Source organism: Oryctolagus cuniculus, chromosome 13, assembly GCF_964237555.1.
Source record: "Oryctolagus cuniculus chromosome 13, mOryCun1.1, whole genome shotgun sequence".
Taxonomy (NCBI): domain Eukaryota; kingdom Metazoa; phylum Chordata; class Mammalia; order Lagomorpha; family Leporidae; genus Oryctolagus; species Oryctolagus cuniculus.
In genome coordinates, this window is record NC_091444.1 from 11,471,035 (window position 1) to 11,494,323 (window position 23,289).

At 37.7% G+C, this 23,289-nt stretch overlaps 1 protein-coding gene across 1 annotated transcript; it reads left to right on the top strand.

Annotated features, from left to right (window-relative positions):
• The first annotated feature begins 21,366 nt into the window (after positions 1-21,366).
• On the top strand, positions 21,367-22,540 carry LOC100340685 (large ribosomal subunit protein uL3-like). Its single transcript, XM_051821013.2, has one exon. The coding sequence runs from the start codon at positions 21,435-21,437 to the stop codon at positions 22,485-22,487; it is 1,053 nt and encodes a 350-aa protein (XP_051676973.2). The 5' UTR covers positions 21,367-21,434; the 3' UTR covers positions 22,488-22,540.
• The last annotated feature ends 749 nt before the right edge of the window (positions 22,541-23,289 follow it).

A 23,289-nucleotide genomic window follows, 5' to 3' on the forward strand; every position in this document is an offset into this window, starting at 1 on the left:
TTACATTTTTGATCTTTAGATATTTTTTAACTGATTCCAATAATGGTTCATATAAGGAACTGCTTTTCATTTAATCTATTGTGAATAATTCAGTTAGGAAAACATATAGGCTAACCTGACTTGAACATCTTTCAGTTAATTAAATTAACCTGCTGCACATAAAAAGGGCCAGTTAGGTAAAATATGTCAAGTAAAACACGAGAAAACTTAGAATCCAACTATTACTAGGGTGGTACCAGCTCTAAGTATTGTCAAGAATCTTCCTGTGGTGTCTTCTTAGTGAATTCTCAAATTATTCCTCTTTTCTGTTTCTGATGTCAAATAAGATAGAATTTCATGATTTTTATGAATGTAGATGGCTAAGGAATACTTCTTAATAATCAACTGAAGAGGTAACCATAACTTGATGTTTATAACAAGATAACGCATCCATATGATTTCTTTACAATGTGTAGTTAGCATTCCAATAAACAGTATGCAATGTATGCCAATCAGTGGCTGGCTAAATTGCAAAGCTTGTACTGTGTAATGTAAAATTCTCATTTCACATGCTTTTCTTGGAAGGAGTTTTTTTTTTTTTTTTTTCCCCATTGGCTCTTGACAGTATTTTGCTTATCACATGGTTATGACATTCAATATTGGATATTGTTGCTTTAAATTTAGTAATTACCTTTGCTTTACTTCATTATAATTAGCATACTTTACTGTAGATTTTGTGTTAGCCCTACATACTTGTAGGAATATTATTTGATTTATAATTTGCTAGTAACAAAACAAAAATTAACTTTTAATGAATAAATGTATGCAAAAACTTAACAACTGATTTTTTCTGAAAAAAATGTAAATATATATATTTAGCTAAATAAAAGAATAAAACAACTGAATTGAGCTGTGTAAAATTGAATATTTCAAAGAGTACCTATTTCAAAAACTGGAATGCAGAAAGAGACCATTCTTTGTTGGCAGGAATAAAAAGAAGTAGATGATCTGGAGGGAAAATAAGTTTACAGAAGCGTTGGGGCAGTTGTTTTTGTTTGTTTGTTTGTTTGTTTACAGATAGAGTTAGACAGTGAGAGACAGAGAGAGACAAAGAAAGGTCTTCCTTCCGTTGGTTCACCCCAAAATGGCCGTCATGGCTGGTGCTGCACCAATCTGAAGCCAGTAGCCAGGTGCTTCCTCCTGGTCTCCCATGCGGGTGCAAGAGCCCAAGCACTTGGACCATCCTCCACTGCCTACCTGGGCCACAGCAGAGAGCTGAACTGGAAGAGGAGCAACCGGGACAGAATCCAGCGCCCATATGGGATGCCAGCGCTGCAAGCAGAGGATCAACCAAGTGAGCCATGGCTCCTGCCCCTGGGGTAGTTTAAATAGCTGAAGCAACCCCCAAAGAGACAGGAGTGAGCGATCCAGGAATCCAGATGTCAGTCACTATTGACAAACTCTTCTGGGTACAACCTAAGGATGACTTGGCAGCACAATGCCTTGTTTAATTATATCTCATCATTTCTAGTCTACATTGGATATAATTCATCTGTAGAAGTGTTATTTGATAGAACACATTAGCCACCAGTTAATCAAAACTTCTACACTGTGTTTATACTACTTTATCAGCTTTTTGATCTTCCCTATATAGAACATTGCATTTTCATAATCTAATGTCAAATACTTAAAATTTTAGAAAACCACCATTTTTTCCCTCTTACTCAAAGAAGACCCACTATAACTTTTTTAAATCTTTTTTTTTTTATTTTCTGGAGATATTACACTTTATGTTGAACTTAAAAAATAAGGAAGAGGACTGATATATTTTATATCTGTAGGTTGTGAATCATTTATTTTTTTATAAAGGAAGATAAGCAGTATTTATTTTCTACCCTTCACAAGAAGATATGAGAAAAAAAATTAGGCAAGGTTGCTTTTGGGAGATGTTATTCTCTTTTAAGAGCACTGTTGAGGCTCTGGGCAAGTTCTTTAATTAACACCAATTCTATCTGTCATTTCAGCTCCCCCAAAGTCAATTATCCACATGAGTAGTTCTAAGCTTCCCAGACAACCTTTGAACAACAGAGAGGAGTTATCAAAAGTGTGAAAGACCAGATTCATTGCTCGCCCCCTTCAAAATGGTTATTTATTTTGCTATCACAGCCTTCCTGAATGCATTTTGCTTTACAGAAATTGTGTGACAGTGTAGCCATAGTTATGAAATCTATTTCACTGTACGGACTATTCACTGACATTTATGTGAATGTTTTAAGTCTTTGAGTTCCTATAGAATAATTCTTATTTAAAAATAATAGACACTCCAGTGGCGCGCTTGGTAGCATGCAGTACTTAAAGGAAATAATGGTTAGGGGCCAGTGCTGTGACACAGCAGGTTAATGCTCTGGCCTGAAGCGCTGGCATCCCATGTGGGTGCCGGTTCCAGAACCGACTGCTCCACTTCAGATCCAGCTCTCTGCTGTAGCCTGGGAAAGCAGTATAAGGTTACCCAACTCCTTGGCCCCTGCACCCATAAGAGAGACCCAGAAGAAGCTCTTGGCTTCAGATTGGCACAGCTCCGGCCGTTGCTGCCAATCAGGGAGTGAACCAGTGGATGGAAGACCTCTCTCTCTCTCTCTGTCTCTGTCTTTGTTTCTGTCTTGTCTGTCTCTCCTCTCTGTGTGTAACTTTCAAAAAATATATCTTTTAAAAAAAGAATGGTTAGACAAGAATAAAATTAATTGAAGTACTACAAATGTTTTTCACTTACAGCTACTGATTTCTTTAGGAATTTTGCTTTGGTATAATGTAATGTCCATAAATATTATCAATTAATGAATAATTTATAATAGTTAAAAGAAAATTCTTAGATGTGAGTGCTTCATATTTATCCCATTTCTAATAACTCTAAAATGGGTACTTGGAGCATTTGGCATGGTAGTTAGGCCAGCAGTTAGGTGACCTGGGTTCGAGTCCTGGCTCTGCTCTGCAGTCCAGCTTCCTGCTTTTGTCCATGCTAGGAAGCAGTCAGGATGAAGCTAAGGAGCTCGGTTCCTGTAAGCCACACATGAGACCTGGGCTGAGTTCCCAACTCCTGGCTTCAGCCTGGTCAAGCCCAGGCTGCAGCAGTCATTAGGGAATGAACTAGCAAATGGGACAACTCTCCCTCCCTCCCTCCCTCCCTCCTTCCCCCTCTCCTCCTCCCTGTCTCCCTCTCCCTCTCTCCCCCTGTCTTTTTCTCTCTCCTGCCTACCCTCCCTCCTCCTCCTTTCCTCTTCCCTCTCTCTCTCCCCTCTTTTTTTCTATCCATCTGACTCTCAAATACATAAAATAATTTTTAAAAATAGGGCATTTTGTTTGAATGTCTTAAGTGTGGTTCTCTTACTGGAAAACGAGGTTTGCAGGTAGATTTAAATAAACTTCTGTATCTACAAAAGCATAGCATCTTGTACATAGTAAATGTTTAAGGATTTGGGGATATATAGATAAATTTTGTAAATAGAAATGTATTTCTGACTAAATCCATAAAAGTTATTTTGTTTATAATTTTATCAACAGGCAAGTATTTTTCTGGTTTGTTTCATATTATAGATAAGTTTTTACTATAATAGGCATAATTGTTTTTGTATACATCTAGTTATTTGAAACATAAAATATCATGTAAATATATTTTAAATGTCAGTCTTTCTAATTCTGAATTATACATTGGACAGAATAGTTTATTAATCTAGTTAAAATACAAACCAGTTATTTTTGTACTATAGTAAATCTATTTTAAAATAAAAATATAATCAAGAAAAAGTTGTGTATAGCATCATAAATCTGTTTCAAGCTAATAAGTTGTCCAAAAATGAAAGATTTTCCCTCCCTAAGGGATTTGAAGACAGACCATTCTTTCTTCTTATTCCAAGAAGATAAGGAGTAAAAGTAATGTGTGTCCTGTTAAGGTTATCTTGTACATGAGTCCTTCCACCTTTCCTTCCTGCCTTACTTTCTAAGTGTAATGGAGTTAGTGTGTGAGGAGTTACTCAAACATTACAGTATTCATACTAACGTCAGAGTTAAGGGGAGCAGAAACAAACCCATTTTTCAAGATTATCCATCACGTGTACAATGAGGAAGATGCCATCGCAATCAGGATAGATACTCACCGTGATCAAATCAGAAACCAGATAAGACTGCAGAACCAAAGGAATTTTCTCCTGGATGTTAAACTTTTCAGACATAGCAACAATTTTCTGTAATTAGCAGATAATTCCTAAATAATCATCAATAATTGAATGAATGATAGAATATTAAATAGCACGAGACATTAGCCAGCAGAGAATGAAGAGGAAGGGCGGACAGCATTGAATCAACCTATCATGGAAGAGGATATAGAATAGATCCCCATGGACTCCACCTGTCAAAGAGTTCCTTCAAATACCTACTGCTAAAGGGCTCTATCCTGGGGCTCCATCTGTAAATCATTGTATTAGATCATAATTAAAATTGTAAATATTATTTTATCTCAGTGTATAGTACTGTTTTTGGAAATAGGATGCTAATGTACCTCTGAAGGACTATCCCTTTTCACTTTCTATCCTTATACCTGGTATAATTGACCTCGTTCCTGAGTTTAATAATTATCAATCAACTCTTTGATTATTTAGAGGGAGATGCATGGGCATATTTTCTGTTTTCTGCTGGGAACCATCCAAATAAAAATGGTGTGAGACAGGAGTTACTGGAGACCCGGAATAGAGACCCTCCCGATTTATTTAAAAAAACATTAGGCTAATCATTCCTTTACATATTTCAAAGGATGAATATGTCTCTCTGCCTCTGTCTCATTTGTGCTGTTAAAATAACAATAAAATAAAACAGTAAATTTTGCCATACAAACTCAGCAACAGGCATAAGAAATCTTTTTACTATCTCAGTATATGAATGCATAGAGAATACTGGCATTGTTAACCTGCCTGAAATCATTGTTCCTGTCAGATAGAACTTGATGTAGAGTAATTATAAAATGCACCTCATTGCTGTATTCTACTTGGCAATTAAAGTATAAATCCTCTTGTCTCTATCCATTTCTCTTCAGGATAATCCCGGTTCCTCCCATACCTTCTCTGGTGATCGCCTTCTTAAAAGGTAGAGTATTTGGGGTGCAAACCCCACTTCACTATGTATTTCTTTAAAAATATTTTTAAAATAATCATCTTCACTTAAAAAAAGTTATTTTAAGCTTATTTGTTGCAGACAAAAACTTTAAGGAGTAATTTTTATTTCATAATAAAATACTTTGACAATAAATGCTTGAAAGGATATACAGTATTCAGAAAATTATGTCCATATGGCAACATATTTGGTGACTCATGGCCCATAATATCAGTCATTTTGCATGGCTACACCGCTAGCCAAATGTACAGACTTAATTAGCCACACTCCTCATCTGTGAAAGGGTGTTTTTAAAATGAATCTGGTTCCCGGAGACAGTGAGGGTCATTAACTCTTTGGGGCCTTTTGGGTACCATCTGAAAGGCGCTTCTTCTCCCAGATGCACTTTTCCAAATCATACTCCAATGGTTCTTCTGGTGTATGCATTTACCTGCAGGCACTACAGAGAAGGGAAAATGCTCTTAGTTTGTTATTCCTGGTTTTCTCTCATTCGTTTCTTTTAAATTTAGAAACAACTAATGTTACTTGTGACTACATTAATACATAGGTATTAAATATGTTAATACTATTTTCTAAAGCACAATAATTATGATAAAATAGATGCTATATGACAGTAGGGATCTTAGATACCTGGAAAGGATTGGTTCCCAACTATATATTCATTTATGTGACAAGTAAATCAACTTCAGAAGGATCGATGTATGTTTTTCAATTAGCTGAAACTCAAGCATCCATAATTTGCTACTCTATTTGGAAAATCTGTACCCTGAGGAATACAAAAACTGCACAAGCGTTATAGTTGTTTTTGTCACAATCTCCTGAATTCTTAGCTCTTTAAGTGGGAAAATATGAAAATATATCCACTTGTTATTCATCTTGATTTTTCTGCTTATTAAAAAAAAGTCATTTCAAAAGCTGAGGAAATTCACTTGTTTTGAAACAGTATTTTTATTTTTCTATAAGAAATTTGTTATTTTTATTTACCTATATATTATGGAAGACATGATTTTTTATGGATGTCAAAATATTTTTCAATTTGTCATTTGTTTTCATTGATTTCTGAGCTCCACATATCCTTGGTTTTAAATTTATCAATAATAGTTTGAGTGCATTTTCTATAATTGATTTATCTGTAAAAATGATTTTTGTTGCACACAGTTATCAGTCTATCTCCTGGAATACTTCATTGCAATCATAGAGAACTTTTATGCTTTGCTATGCTAATATTTCCAGGTCATTCCTTTATACATTTTATTTTTACTTAAAGCAGTATTTATTACCTAAAGCTTTTCTGGAATACTATTTGGAAGAATGAGTAAAAAGTTTAAAAAATATTTCTGTCTTTGAAATCAATAGCTGAGAGGAAAAGTTTATATAAACACTGGATTTCAGTTAAGTCTATGCTCCAGTTTGATTTGTTTCTGCAGTTTCAAATGAAGTAACTAATGAACCAAAACACAGAAAGCACAATAACAGATTTGATATTCATAAAAAATTTAAAAATAGAAACGAGCTGTCATGGCACTGCATCACCTCTTCAGAGACTCATCCTTATATCTATTCTGTGTACTCCTTGATTTGTCTCCCACCTGGTTTCCTTCTTCAAAACATGTTCAACCCTCCCTCCTACCATCCTGTGTGCGTGTGTGTGTGTGTGTGTATTTTCTGTCCTCTTTTTTTCTTTCAATATTACTATAATCAACATAAGAAAATCCTAAAACAAAAAAAATAATTTTTTTGTATTTTATAAATCAAAACAGGTCTTGACTACTGATGCATTTTTTCCCAAAATACATGGCTTGAGACTGAATAACTGTATTTTTTTTGTGTGTGTGGCTCTTCTTTTTGGTTTCCAACCTAAACACTTATCAAAAGGACTGTTTATTGAAGGAGAAATTACTGGTAATAAAATATCCACAATAAGAGCAACAATACTCTATACATTATGTTTCCATCTGACCCTGTGTGCATCTTTGTCTGTCTTTGTAATGGCTACAAATGTGGCTCCTGAGGCTCCCGGAAATTAAACAGGGTGACTGATGAAGACTTGGAATCAGAGTGAGCACAGGCAGGCCCATACCCAGTTCACGATTTCCATTTCTATACCCTGTATTATGTAGGCTATATTTCTGAATGTTTTGCAGAGACTACATAGTTAGTGTGTATTTCTCTTCCACTTAGTACAGAAGTTACCTTGATGACAGATGTTTCTGGCATGCATTCATGACGATGTAAGGGAAAGGAGGAGGACTGATGTGTGTAACATGCTGTGTCCTGGGAGGTTTTGATTGGCTTCCTAGTTAATTCTGTCTCTGGTTTTTGGGGGATTGTTTGTTTTAGGGAATTTTTTTTTTGTTTTTTCGTGATTAAGTTTTTGTGTTTCCTGGTGCATATGTATGGCGTATATTTAAGTGTACATTATTTTGTAACGATTTGATCCTATTGACTGCTTTGTCACTAGCGTTTTTAAGTCATGCCTACTTAGAAACTTGTTGATATTTTCCTTAAAAATGCCACAGTAACACCTTTTTTTTTTCTTTTTTTTAACTTTTATTTAATGAATATAAATTTCCACAGTACGACTTATGGATTACAATGGCCCCCCCATACCGTCCCTCCCACCCACAACCCTCCCCTTTCCCACTCCCTCTCCCCTTCCATTCACATCAAGATTCATTTTCGATTATCTTAATATACAGAAGATCAGCTTAGTATACATTAAGTATGGATTTCAACAGTTTGCTCCCACACAGAAACATAAAGTGAAAAATAATAGATGATTTTTTTAAATGATGATGAAATCAGATCAGACCTATTGTCATGTTTAATGCCAGTGAGAGTCAAATTGGGAATTGATAATTTCTTTTCTTTTTTTTTTTACAGAAGATCAGTTTAGTATGCATTAAGTAAAGATTTCAACAGTTTGCACCCCCATAGAAACACAAAGTGAAATATACTGTTTGAGTACTCATTATAGCATTAAATCTCAATGCACAGCACATTAAGGACAGAGATCCTACATGAGGAGTAAGTGCACAGTGACTCCTGTTGTTGACTTTACCAATTGACACTCCTGTCTATGGCATCAGTAATCTCCCTATGCTCCAGTCATGAGTTTCCAAGGCTATGGAAGCCCTCTGAGTTCTCCGATTCTTATCTTCTTGAGACAAGGTCATAGGCAGAGTGGAGGTTCTCTCCTCCCTTCAGAGAAAGGTACCTCCTTCTTTGAAGACCTGTTCTTTCCACTGGGATCTCACTCACAGAGATCTTTTGCCAGAGTGTCTTGGCTTTCCATGCCTGAAATACTCTCATGGGCTTTTCAGCCAGATCCGAATGCCTTTAGGGCTGATTCTGAGGCCAGAGTGCTATTTAGGACATCTGCCATTCTATGAGTCTGCTGAGTATCTCACTTCCCATGTTGGATCACTCTCCCCTTTATTTATTCTATTGGTTAGTGTTAGCAGGTACTAGACTTGTTTATGTGCTCCCTTTGACTCTTAGTCCTTTCATTATGATCAATTGAGTAACACCTTTTTTGATATGTCATCTTGTAGCAATGCTAACATTCCAGGTTTAACTTTTTGCTTCATTGATAGTTTTGTTTTTAATTGCATTCCTTTTACTCTTTTTTAAAATGCTATTATATGACTAGAGTCCTAAAAGATATTTTATTTTTGAAATTCATAAAACATTATTTATTAATGTTTTAGTGGCCATATTGACTCTATGAACACACACACACAATCCATTTTTAGAAAAACATGTTTACTGACTAGAAAAATTCATTAGAATTTTATTTCACTTAATGAACATTGTCAGTGATGATAGGTAGATAGATGATAGAAGGATAGAGAGAGAGAATTTTAAAACTAATGTGCAATGCTAAGTTCCTAAGTATTGTAAGAGTCTGTTCAAAATGTATAGGGAGGTTTTCTTCTAATGACCATCTTAATGGCACATCACAAGACATGGTAGATGGTACCTGTGAAACGGAAGAAAGCTCTATGTTAAAGGAATATTGTGGACTTTCTCCTGCATAAAATTTACTATGAAATGTAATGGAAATTATGCTTTTTATCAATGTATTTATTACATTTTCAGATTTAAGGCAATGTAGGTTACATGGAGTTGCTGCTGTTTGTCACTTTTGACCAGTGAATTCTAGGCATCTGAAGCTGAATCCAAGGCTTAGCATAAGCAGCTGAATCCTGAATGTTGGCTGAAGATATTTTTAATAACACAAAAGCAGATAATCTCAAAATAATCCATCATCCCTCTGTTTTATGTATTTCCTTTTAATGTTTCCTGTAATAACCAGGCAAATAAACCTTCTTTTTGTTTCCTTACTCTCTCTGTTGTAAATTTTGAAACTAACCCTTATTTTCATGATCACAGAAATATTTTATGTCCAGACTCTTTGCCATTTTTTTTCTGACATTAGGATTAAAGGATGTTAAAGCTTGCATGGAGCTTGGAAATTATTCAGTCCTAATCCATTTGCATGTATGTGGGAGGGTCTCAGAGTGTTAAGCAAAACTAGGGTCAGCTAAAAGTAGATCATTATCACTCATAAAATACATGTATAAATTTATCATACTCTATCCTATAAATCTTTAAAGAAGAAGATAATACTTTAAAGCCGATTTATTATAAATCTGAGTCCCAGGCGCTGGGTTAAGTGCTGGAAAAAAAAATAAATCAGTAGACACTTAAGCAAAAAGTATATACACTCCTGGTTTCCAGACATTAACTTTATTTTATTTTATGCTGTATTTCCTCAACATGTAAAGTGTTCAATATCACTATCAGAGAAATGCAAATCAAAACCACAATGAGATGGCATTTCACCATAGCTAGAATGGCTATTAGCAAAAAGACACAATCAGTGGTGAGGGGATCCAGACAAAGAGATGCTGTGATAACTGTTGGTAAGAATGTAGATGAGTATATGCATCAGTGACAACAGAAAAAAACTCATCAAAAAACTGAAAATTAAACAACCATATTATCAGAGATTCCACTACTGGATATACATCTGAAGGGAATGAAACTGTGTTGAAGAGATAGCTACAATTCTGTGTTTATTGTGGCACTATTTGCAATAGCCAAGATACTCAATCAACCTAAGGACCCATAAACTGATGAATGAATGAAAAATAATTTGGCATATATACAATGAAATCCCGTCATCTGTGACAACCTATTAGAAACATGTGAAGAACACAGATGGAAAATTAGTGCATGGTCATGCTCATATGTGCATTGTAGTAGAAATCTCAGTAGTTTCCAGAGGTTGGGAAAGCTACCATGGAAGGAGGATGAGGAGGGCTGGCTGATGGGTACAGTGTGGTAGAGTAGAGTGACTTTAGTTGACAAGAATGTATTACACACTTAATGTGATTGGAAGAGGGGATACTGAATGTTCTCCCCACAGTCATAAGTATTTGAGGTGATCAGTATGCTAATTGCCCTGATTTGATCACTACAAAGTTTGTATATATTGCAATGCATCACACTGACCCTCATAAATGTGTGTATCTTTATGTCAGTTTGCACCATTGTCAAAAATTACTTAACCATATGTGGAAATTTTCACTTCTGTACTCTGTGTCCTATGACATTGATCTGTGCATTTGTGCAAGTACCTCACAGTAAAATTTTCAAATTAGTGTCTTTCAGGAATAGTCTTCCAGTTCCAGTTTTGTTCTTTTTTCATAGTTTGGATATTTGTGTTCTCTTGAAATTACATAAAATTTTAATAAGGGATTTTCTATTCCTATGTAAAAAAATCTTTGGGATTTTGATATGGATTACATTAAACATGTAGATCACTTTGGGTAGCATTAACATCTTAACAATGAGAGCATTGACTTACTATCTGTGAACAGGGGATGTATTTCCTTATGTTCATGTTTTATTTATTTCAGAAATAGTTTGTAGTTTTTACTGGATTTATATTTTATCCCTTCATTTGAGTCAACTTCCAAATACTTTACAGTTTCTGATTTATTATAAATTGTTATCTTAACTTTCTTTTCAGAGTACTTATTATTAGGGTAGGGAAAATAGCTGAATTTTTTGTGTTCATTTGCATTTTTTACTTTATCAAATGTGTTTTATTACTACTTAGTATTTGGGGTAGGTAGAATCTGTAAGGTTTTATACAAATAAGATCCATTTGGGGAATATGGTAAAGTGAGAACTACCAGAAAGCAAGAAGCAGTTGCACGGAAGAATCTGTCTGATGTAACTATTTTGGAAACTCTACAGTCCGTTGAAAGTTTGCATTTTCCAGGGAAGTTTCAGGTGGTAAGAAGCAGTCAGTTCTGATCAGCACAGTGCTCACTCCCCACTCTTCAGTCGACTGATAGGCAGCGGTGTGTACGTTCCAGAAGCAGCTTCCCCACGTCCTACAGAACAAAGGACCTGTCCTCAAAATACCAGGACCTACGCTCTGATCAGTGATTGCTGCTTCTGATCACCGAGCTGGACAGAGTCCAACGGCCATTGCTGATGTGCTTCCTCCAGTTGTTACAATGACTTCCTTCAGGATATTTTTTTGCAGGGCAGGTGTAATGGTAAGAAACTATTTCAGCTTCAGTTGGTTTGTCTGTGAGTATAGTAACTGTTCAGCAGTTCTGAAGGACAGTTTTGTCTGCTGTGGGATCTTTGGAGGCAGGCAACATGATTAAGGTACAGAGTGGTACAGAGAAACAGGAAAAATAATGTTCAAACACTAAATAAATGGATGTATCAGTGTCACTGGACACAATGTCAATAATTAAAATAAGCTGTATCTATATAAAACTAAACAATTATAAAAATAATATTACATTGATTCTAACAACATCAAACATTGACAAACAATCTGGTAGTAAATACAATGAACGTGCAAACAGATTCTAAAAACAAAACACTAGTTGATCAGTCCATTTGTTTCAGAATAATGAAATCTAATGAAATAGATAATGACTTGGATGCTCAATGTTTTATAGGTGATCATTTTTCATATATTCATTGACAAAGTCCCAAACAAATTTACATCCAAGTTGCACAATGTTGTGTGGTATGTGTGTCAACACACAAGATTAGTTTAATTTCTTTAAAAAGAGTAAATGATTTTAAAAGGATGCTAAGTCTAAAAAGGAGTGGAGACACATTACCAAAACTACCATAAAAGTATTTTCATTTGTGAAATTGTCACAAGAGTGCACGTGAATGAGAGGAAGCAAATCCAGGTTTCACAAATAGATTCATTGATATTAGAGGACTTGTTGTGACAATTCAGATTTTATGTTGGGAAAGTAGGGTCCTAAAATAAATTTTTGTGTCCCAATTTTATATCCACCTAGAAAATATGAATCCTGACTTTCTATCTCACATCACATCCAAAAATTTACTCCAGATAGGTTGCAGATTTATATGTAGGTGAAAGGTACAAATTCATTATGCTTTTAGAATACATAGAACACTATTTCTAATGAAAGTAGATAATGTAAAAGGACAAGACAGATGAAAGCATTTAATTTGAATTAAATCTTTTAAAATTATATTTCATTAAAATTGAGCTTTGGACTATCAAAGATACCTTTAAGGCCAGTGCCGTGGCTCACTTGGCTAATCCTCCGCCGGTGGCACCAGCACCCTGGGTTCTAGTCCCGGTTGGGGTGCCAGGTACTAGTCCTGGTTGCTCCTCTTCCAGTCCAGCTCTCTGCTGTGGCCCTGGAGGGCAGTGGAGGATGGCCCAAGTACTTGGGTCCCTGTACCCACATGGGAGATCAGGAGAAAGCACCTGGATCCTGGTTTCAGATCAGCACAGCACCAGCTATAGCGGCCATTAGGGGAGTGAAACAATGGAAGGAAGACCTTTCTCTCTGTCTCTCTCTCTCACTGTCTATAACTCTCTCTCTGTCTGTCTCTCTCACTGTCTAACTCTGCCTGGCAAAAAAAAAAAAGATACCTTTAAGATATTAAAATTGAAATGAGTGAAGTAGATATTTGGAATATATATGTCTCGCTGGTGCTCCAATACAGAATATGTGGAGAAATATAACTAATCAATAAGACAGTCAACCCAATAGAAAAATGCTTTTAAAAGTGAGGATATTTTAAAGGTCTGTATATATGTAAATTTTCTGTTTATTTATTTATGGGGAAATTATATACTAAGATGATTTACCCAAAAGAAGAGTTAACAAAGAATCACAGCCAAGTAGTGATGAGGATGTTGAGCAAACTTATCTTTTGGCCACTAATTTAGTGTGCCCAGGTTGTTCACACATAGCTTAGAACATGTTTTAGCAGTAGTAACTGAAGTTCAGCATGCTCCTAGCCTATGAGTCAGCAACTGCTGCAGTACAAATGTGAAATGTGTATGTATCTTCATTGATACATTCTAATTGTGAAGTGTGCTTATATTCAATACTATATTCAAGAATGTTCATCCCTGCACAGTTAATAATATCCTAAAATAACAAAAATGGGGATCTTATCAATAATAGAAGAGATAATTGAATATATAGGTATGGCATTATAAAACAAATATATCAAAAAATTATAAGTTATGACTATATAAATACAGAAACATAAAACAATTCAGAACCCAAAAAAGCAAACACAAAATAATTCAAAATTATTACTCCAGTTATAAAAACCTCAGTCACAGAGAAAGTTAATCATTCACAATAGAACTTAGGATAATGTATTACCTTGTGGGGGTGGTGGCAAGAAATGAGAATGATTCCATGTCTTAGCTATCGTGAATTGAGCTGCAATAAACATGGAGGTGCAGATAGCTCTTTTGTTTACTGATTTCATTTCCCTTGGGTAACTTCCCAGGAGTGGGATGGCTGGGTCATATGGTAGACCTATATTCAGATTTTTGAGGTATCTCTACACTGTCTTCCATAATGGCTTTACCGGTTTACATTCCCACCAACAGTGGATTAGGGTACCTTTTCCCCACATCCTCACCAGAATTTGTTGTTTGCTGGTTTCTGTATGAAAGCCATTCTAAAGAGGGTGTAATGAAACCTCATTGTAGATTTTATTTGCATTTCCCTGACAGCTAGTGATCCTGAACATTTTTTCATGTGTCTGTTTTCTGTTTCAATTTCCTCGTTTGAAAAATATCTATTTAAGTCCTTTGCCCATCTCTTAACTAGGTGGTAGTTTTGTTGTTTTGGAGCTTCTTGTCTCTTTGTAGATTCTGGTTATTAATCTTTTATTAGTTGTGTGATTTGAAAATGACTTCTCCCATTATTTTGGTTGCCTATTCACTTTCCTGACTGTTTCTTTTGCAGTACAGTAGCTTCTCAATTCAAGTAATCCCATTGTTAATTTTGGCTTTGATTGCCTGTGGCTCTGGGGTGTTTTCCAAGAACTCTGCCTGTGCCAATGTCTTGCAGTATTTCCCAAAGTTCTCTAATAATTTGAAGTTGTCAGGTCATAGATTTAGATCTTTAATCCATGTTGAGTGGATTTTTGTGTAAGGTGTAAGGTAGGGGTCTTGCTTCTTACTTCTGTATGTGGAAATCCAGTTTTCCCAGCACCATTTTTTGAAGAGACTGTCCTTGCTCCAGGGATTGGTTTTAGATCCTTGATCAAATATAAGTTGGTTTTAGATATCTGGATTGATTTCTGGTGTTTCTACCTGTTCCATTGATCTATCTATTTTTGTAGCAATACCAGGCTGTTTTCATAATAACTGTCCTGTAGTATGTCTTGAAATCTGGTATTGTGATGACTTCAGCTTTGTTTGTGTTTCATAAGATTGCTTTAGCTATTCGAGGTCTCCTGTGTCTCCAAATCTATTTCAGCATCATTTTTTCTAGATCTTAGAAGAATGTCTTCGGTATTTTGATTAGTATCACATTAAATCTGTAAATTGCTTTTGGAAAAATGGACATTTTGATGATATTGATTCTTCCAATCAATGAACATGGAAGAATTTTCCAATTTGTGGATCTTCTATTTCTTTCTTTAAAGTTTTGTAATTCTCATCATAGAAATCATTGACATCCTTGGTTAAGTTTATTCCAAGGTATTAGGATTTTTGTGGCTATTGTGAATGGGATAGATCTTAGAAGATCTTTCTCAGCCATGACATTGTCTGTGTATACACAGGCTATTGATTTTTGTGTATTGACTTTATATCCTGTTACTTTACCAAACTCTTCTATGAGTTCCAATAGTCTCTTAGTTGAGTCTTTTGGATCCCCTTTTGTAATCTGCAAATAAGGATATTTTTACTTTCTCCTTCCCAATTTCTATCCCTTTGATTTTTTTTCTTACCTAATTGCTCTGACTAAAGCTTTCAGGACTCTATTTCATAGCTATGGTGAGAGTGGGCATCCCTTTCTGGTACTGGATCTCAGTGGGAGTGATTCCCACATTTCCCATTCAATATGATGTTTGCCATGGGTTTCTCATAAATTCCCTTAATTATGTTGAGGGATGTTGCTTCTAAACCCAATTTGCTTGGAGTTTTCTTTGTGAAAGGGTTTGTATTTTATCAAATGCTTTCTCTGCATCTATTGAAATAATCATTTGCTTTTTGTTCTTCAATTTGTTTTCTATGATGTATCATATTGATTGATTCGTGAATGTTGAACCATCCCTGCATACAAGGGGTAAGTCCTATTTGGTCTGGGTGTATGATCTCGCTGATGTATTATTGGATTTGATTGGCCAGAATTTTGTGGAGGATTCTTCTGTTGGTGTTCATCAGTGAAATTGACCTCTAATTCTCCTTCTCTGTTGCATCTTTTTCAGGATTAGGAATTATGGTGGTGCTGGCTTCATTGAAAGAATTTGAGAGGATTTCCTCCCTTTCAATTGTTTTGAATAACTTGAAAATAATTAGAGTAAATTATTTCTTAAATGTCTGGTAGAATTCACCAGTGAAGCCATCTGTTCCTGGGCTTTTCTTTGTTGTGAGGGTCTTCATTGCTGATTAAATTTCTGTCCTAGTTATGGGTCTGCTTAGGTTTTCTATGTCTTCCTATTTCATCAGTTTGCACCCACACAGAAACACAAAGTGTAAAATACTGTTTCAGTACTAGTTATAGCATTACTTCACATTGGACAACACATTAAGGACAGATCCCACATGAGAAGTAAGTACACAGTGACTCCTGTTGTTGACTTAACAATTTGACACTCTTGTTTATGGTGTCAGTAATCTCCCTAGGCTCTAGTCATGAGTTGCCAAGGCTATGGAAGCCTTTTGAGTTTGCCAATTTCAATCTTATTCTGCGAGGGTCATAGTCCAAGTGGAAGTTCTCTCCTCCCTTCAGAGAAAGGTACCTCCTTCTTTGATGGCCCATTCTTTCCACTGGGATCTCACTTGCAGAGATCTTTCATTTAGATCTTCTTCTTTTTATTTTTTTTCCAGAGTGTCTTGGCTTTCCATGCCTAAAATACTCTGATGGGCTCTTCAGCCATATCCAAATGCCTTAAGGGCTGATTCTGAGGCCAGAGTGCTATTTAGGACATCTGCCATTCTATGAGTCTGCTGTGTATCTCACTTCCCATGTTGGATCGTTCTCTCCCTTTTTTATTCTATCAATTATTATTTTCAGATACTGGATTAATTTATGTAATCACTTTGACACTTGAATCTATCATTATGATCAATTATGAACTGAAATTGATGGCTTTAACAAGTATGATGGCATTGGTACATGCCACATTGATGGGATTGTATTGGAATCCCCTGGCACGTTTCTAATTCCACCATTTGGGGCAAGTCCGATTGAGCATGTCCCAAATTGTACATCTCCTCTCTCTCTTATTCCCACTCTTATATTTAACAGGGATCACTTTTCAGTTAAATTTATACACCTAAGAATAATTGTGTGTTAATCACAGAGTTCAACCAATAGTACTACAACAAAAAAAATACTAAAAGGGATAAAACATTACATTGTACATCAACAGTCAGGACAAGGGCTGACCAAGTCACTGTTTCTCATAGTGTCCATTTCACTTCAACAGGTTTCCCCTATGGTGCTCAGTTAGTTGTTGCCGATCAGGGAGAACATATGATATTTGTCCCTTTGGGACTGGCTTATTTCATTCAGCATAATGTTTTCCAAATTCCTCCATCTTGTTGCAAATGACCGGGTTTCATTGTTTTTGACTGCTGTATAGTATTCTATAGAGTACATGTCCCATAATTTCTTTATCCAGTCTACTGTTGATGGGCATTTGGGTTGGTTCCAGGTCTTAGCTATTATGAATTGAGCTGGAATAAACATTAAGGTGCAGACAGCTTTTTCTTTGCCAATTTCATTTCCGTTGAGTAAATTCCAAAGTTTGGGATGGCTGATTTGTATGGTAGGGTTATATTCAGGTTTCTAAGGAATCTCCAGATTGACTTCCATAGTGGCTTGACCAGTTTGCATTCCCACCAACAGTGGGTTAGTGTCCCTTTTCCCCCACATCCTCTCCAGCATCTATTGTTGGTAGATGTGGGGAGCAACTGGGAGCAACTCAGACTAGACTAAGTTACTGGAATTAAGACTTATTCTATGCATCTGCTCTCCCAAAATATGGCATTGAGAAGGGAGTAACAACTTCTACGCAGCTGCCTCCAGTTCAACCAATAAACTGTAGGACCTGCTCCTGATTGGAGGAGAGCAGCGTACTCGGCGTGTTGGTAGCAGAGTTGGGATTGGTGGAAGAGGACTATAAAGGAGGAGAGAGACAACATGCACCAGGAACACCTAAGGGGAACATCTATCTGAAGGAACACCTGTGCAGCCCCCGAGAGAGCCGGCCGGCGGTGTGCTGCTCCCCTGCGGAAGTGGGGAAAGTGGCCAGGGGGAACTGCCCTTCCACGGAGGTGGAAGGGATGGTAGCCAACCCGGGAAGAACCAGCAGCAAACCCAGGGAGGGCCGAGCAGACAAAAGAACAGCGCAGGGTCCTGTGTCGTTCCTCCACGAAGACGGGGAGCAACATAATGGTGCCGTGACTTGGATAGGAAGCCTAGGCAGGGTTTAGTGTCGTTCCTCCACGAAGAGGGGGAGCGACAGGTAGATTTCTGAATGTGAGCCATTCTAACTGGGGTGAGGTGAAACCTCATTGTGGTTTTGATTTGCATTTCCCTGATTGCTAGTGATCTTGAACATTTTTTCATGTGCCTGTTGGCCATTTGGATTTCCTCTTTTGTAAAATATCTATTGAGGTCCTTGGCCCATCTCTTAAGTGGGTTGTTGGTTTTGATGTGGAGTTTCTTGATTTCTTTGTGGATTGTGGTTATCAACCCTTTATCTGTTGCATAGTTTATAAATATTTTTTCCCATTCTGTCGGTTGTCTCTTCACTTTCCTGACTGTTTCTTTTGCAGTACAGAAACTTCTCAATTTGATGCAATACCAATAGTTAATTTTGGCTTTGATTACCTGTGCTTCTGGGGTGTTTTCCAAGAAGTCATTGCCGGTACCTATATCTTTCAGGGTTTTTCCAATGCTCTCTAATAATTTGATGGTGTCAGGTCGTAGATTTAAGTCTTTAATCCATGTTGAGTGGATTTTTGTGTAAGGTGAAAGGTAGGGGTCTTGCTTCATGATTCTACACATGGAAATTTAGTTTTCCCAGCACCATTTATTGAATAGACTGTCCTTTCTCCAGGGATTGGTTTTGTATCCTTGATCAAATATGAGTTGGCAGTAGATGTTTGGATTGATTTCTGGTGTTTCAATTCTGTTCCATTGGTCTATCCATCTGTTTCTGTACCAGTACCATGCTACTTTGATTATAACTGCCCTGTAGTATGTCCTGAAATCTGGTATTGTGATGCCTCTGGCTTTGTTTTTGTTGTACAAGATTGCTTTAGCTATTTGAGGTCTCCTGTGTCTCCATATGAATTTCAGCATCATTTTTTCCAGATCTGAGAAGAATGTCTTTGGTATTTTGATTAGTATTGCATTGAATCTATAAATTGCTTTTGGGAGAATAGGCATTTTGATGATATTGGTTCTTCCAATCCATGAGCATGGAAGATTTTTCCATTTTTTAATATCCTCTTCTATTTCTTTTTTTAAGGTTTTGTAATTTTCATCGTAGAGATGTTTAACGTCCTTGATTAAGTTTATTCCAAGGTATTTGATTGTTTTTGTAGCTGTTGTGAATGGGATAGATCTTAGAAGTTCTTCCTCAGCTGTGGCATTGCCTGTGTTTACAAAGGCTGTTGATTTTTGTGGATTGATTTTATATCCTGCTACTTTGCCAAAATCTTCTATGAGTTCCAATAGTCTCTTAGTAGAGTTCTTTGGATCCCCTAAATAAAGAATCATATCATCTGCAAAGAGCGATAGTTTGAGTTCTTCCTTCCCCACTTGTATCCCTTTAATTTCTTTTTCTTGCCTAATAGCTCTGGCTAGAACTTCCAGAACTATATTGAACAGCAGTGGTGAGAGTGGGCATCCCTGTCTGGTAGCAGATCTCAGTGGAAATGCTTCCCACCTTTCCCCATTCAATAGGATGCTGGCCGTGGATTTTTCATGGATTGCTTTGATTGTATTGAGGAATGTTCCTTCCATACCCAGTTTACTTAGAGTTTTCATCATGAAAAGGTGTTGTATTTTATCAAATGCTTTCTCTGCATCTATTGAGATAATCATATGGTTTTTCTTCTGCAGTCTGTTAATGTGGTGCATCACATTGTTTGTTTTGTGCACATTAAACTATCCATGCATACCAGGGATAAATACCACTTGGTCTGGGTGGATGATCTTTCTGATGTGTTGTTGCATTCTATTGGCCAGAATTTTATTGAGGATTTTTGCATCTGTGTTCATCAGGGATATTGGTATGTAATTCTCTTCAATGCTGCATCTTTTTCTGGCTTAGGAATTAAGGTGAGACTTGCTAAATAGAAAGAATTTGGGAGGACTCCCTCTTTTTCGATTGTTCTGAATAGTTTGAGAAGAATTGGAGTTAGTTCTTCTTTAAATGTCTGGTAGAATTCAGCAGTGAATCCATCTGGTCCTGGGCTTTTCTTTGTTGGGAGGGCCTTTATTACTGTTTCAATTTCTGTTTCAGTTATGGGTTTATTTAGGTTTTCGATGTCTTCCTGGTTCAATTTAGGTAGGTTGCATGTGTCCAGGAATCTATCCATTTCTGATAGGTTTCCCTGTTTGCTGGCATACAAGTCCTTGTAGTAATTTCTGATGATTCTTTTTATTTCTGTGGTGTCTGTTGTTACATTTCCTTTTTCATCTCTGATTTTATTGATTTGGGTCTTTTCTCTTCTTTTTTTTGTTAGTTGGGCCAATGGGGTGTCAATTTTTTTTTTTTTTCAAAAATCCAGCTCCTCGTTTGGCTGATTTTTTGTAATGTTATTTTTGATTCAATCCTGCTGATTTCTTCTCTGATTTTTATTATTTCTCTTCTACTAGATTTGGGTCTGGTTTGCTGTAGGTTTTCTATATCCTTGAGATGAATTGAAAGCTCATTTATTTGTTGCCTTTCCAATTTCTTGATGTAGGCACCTATTGCTATAAACTTTCCTCTTAACACTGCTTTTGCTGTATCCCATAAATTTTGGTATGTTGTGCTGTTATCCTCATTTACTTCGAGAAAATTTTTGATTTCTCTTTTGATTTCTTCTATGACCTTTTGTTCATTCAGGAGCATGTTGTTCAATCTCCATGTGTTTGTGTATGCTCTAGGGATTCCTGAGTTGCTAACTTCCAACTTCATTCCTCTATGGTCTGAGAAGCTGCATGGTATGATTCTAATTCTTTTGAATTTGCTGAGACTTGCTTTATGGCCTGGTATGTGGTCAATCCTAGAGAAGGTTTCATGTACCGCTGAAAAGAATGTAAATTCTTTATGTGTAGGATGAAAAGTTCTGTAGATATCTGTTAGATCCATTTGGGCGATAGTGTCGTTTAAATCTACTCTATCCTTGTTGATCTTCTGTCCTGTTGATCTGTCTATTTCTGAGAGTGGAGTATTGAAGTCCCCCAGTACTACTTTATGTTGTCTAAGTCTCCCTTTAAGTTTCTTAACAAATCTTTTAAATAAACCGGTGCCCTGTAATTAGGTGCATATGCATTGATAATCGCTATATCTTCCTGTTGAATTGATCCCTTAATCATTATATAGTGTCCCTCTTTGTCTCTCTTAACAGTTTTTGTGGGAAAGTTTATATTTTCTGATATTAAGATGGCTACACCCGTTCTTTTTCATCTCTGTTGGCATGGAATATCTTTTTCCAGCCTTTCATCAGCCTGGACCCGAGCAAGCCCGTGCACCTCACCGCCTTCCTGGGCTACAAGGCCGGCATGACGCACATCGTGCGGGAGGTGGACTGGCCGGGCTCCAAGGTGAACAAGAAGGAAGTGGTGGAGGCCGTGACCATCGTGGAGACCCCGCCCATGGTGGTTGTGGGCATCGTGGGCTACGTGGAGACCCCGCGGGGCCTCCGCACCTTCAAGACGGTGTTCGCCGAGCACATCAGTGACGAGTGCAAGAGGCGCTTCTACAAGAACTGGCACAAGTCGAAGAAGAAGGCCTTCACCAAGTACTGCAAGAAGTGGCAGGACGACGCGGGCAAGCGGCAGCTGGACAAGGACTTCAGCAGCATGAAGAAGTACTGCCTGGTCATCAGCGTGCTGGCGCACACGCAGATGCGCCTGCTGCCCCTGCAGCAGAAGAAGGCGCACCTGATGGAGATCCAGGTGAATGGCGGCACCGTGGCTGAGAAGCTGGACTGGGCCCAGGAGCGCCTGGAGCAGCAGGTCCCGGTGAGCCAGGTGTTCGGCCAGGACAAGATGATCGACGTCATCGGCGTGACCAAGGGCAAGGGCTACAAAGGGGTCACCAGCCGCTGGCACACTAAGAAGCTGCTCCGCAAGACGCACCGAGGGCTGCGCAAGGTGGCCTGCATCGGGGCATGGCACCCGGCGCATGTGGCCTTCTCTGTGGCACGGGCTGGGCAGAAAGGCTACCACCACCGCACGGAGATCAACAAGAAGATCTACAAGATCGGCCAGGGCTACCTGATCAAGGACGGCAAGCTGATCAAGAACAATGCCTCCACCAACTACGACCTGTCAGACAAGAGCATCAACCCCCTGGGTGGCTTCGTGCACTACAGGGAAGTGACCAACGACTTCATCATGCTGAAAGGCTGCGTGGTGGGCACCAAGAAGCGGGTGCTGACCCTGCGCAAGTCCCTGCTGGTGCAGACCAAGCGGCGCGCCCTGGAAAAGATCGACCTCAAGTTCATCGACACCACCTCCAAGTTCGGCCACGGCCGCTTCCAGACGGTGGAGAAGAAGGCGTTCATGGGACCACTTAAGAAGAACAGGATCGCAAAGGAGGAGGGGGCCTGAAGGGGCTTGGAGTGTGCTGCATTGCAATAAAGTGACTTTCCAGGAAAAAAAAATGCATCTTTGTTGGAAAGATGTGTTTCTTGTAAGCAGCAAAGAGATGGGATTTGTTCCTTAACCCAATCAGCCAATCGGTGTCTTTTAACTGAACAGTTCAGGCCATTGATGTTCAATGCTACTATTGATAGGTAGTAACTTTGCCCTGCCATTTGCCAAAGATATTTTCTAATATATGCTTTGAACTTCCTGTGATCTTTTGCTGTGAGGTTTCCTTCCTTTACTTTCTTTCATATTGATGTCCATATTTCTGTGTTTCTGTGTGTAACACATCTTTAAACATCTTTTGCAGGGTTGGACGTCGAGTGGTGACAAATTCAATATCTGTTGGCTATGAAAGGTCTTTATATCACCTTCATTCACAAATAAGAGTTTTGCAGGATATAATATTCTGGGCTGGCAGTTTTTCTCTCTTAGCACCTGGGCTATGTATGTCTCGCCATTCCCTTCTAGCTTGTAGGGTTTCTGATGAGAAGTCAGCTGTGAGTCTGATTGGAGATCCTCCGAGAGTAATCTAACGTTTATCTCTTGCACATTTTAGAATCTTTTCTTTATGTTTCACTGTGGTGAGTTTAATTACAACATGTCGTGGTGAGGATCTCTTTTGGTCATGTTTACTGGGGGTTCTATGAGCTTCTTGTACTAGAATGTCTCTGTCCGTCTCCAACCTGGGAAGTTCTCTGCAAGTATCTCACTAAAAAGGCCTTCTAATCCTTTCTCTCTCTCCATGCCTTCAGGAACTCCCAGA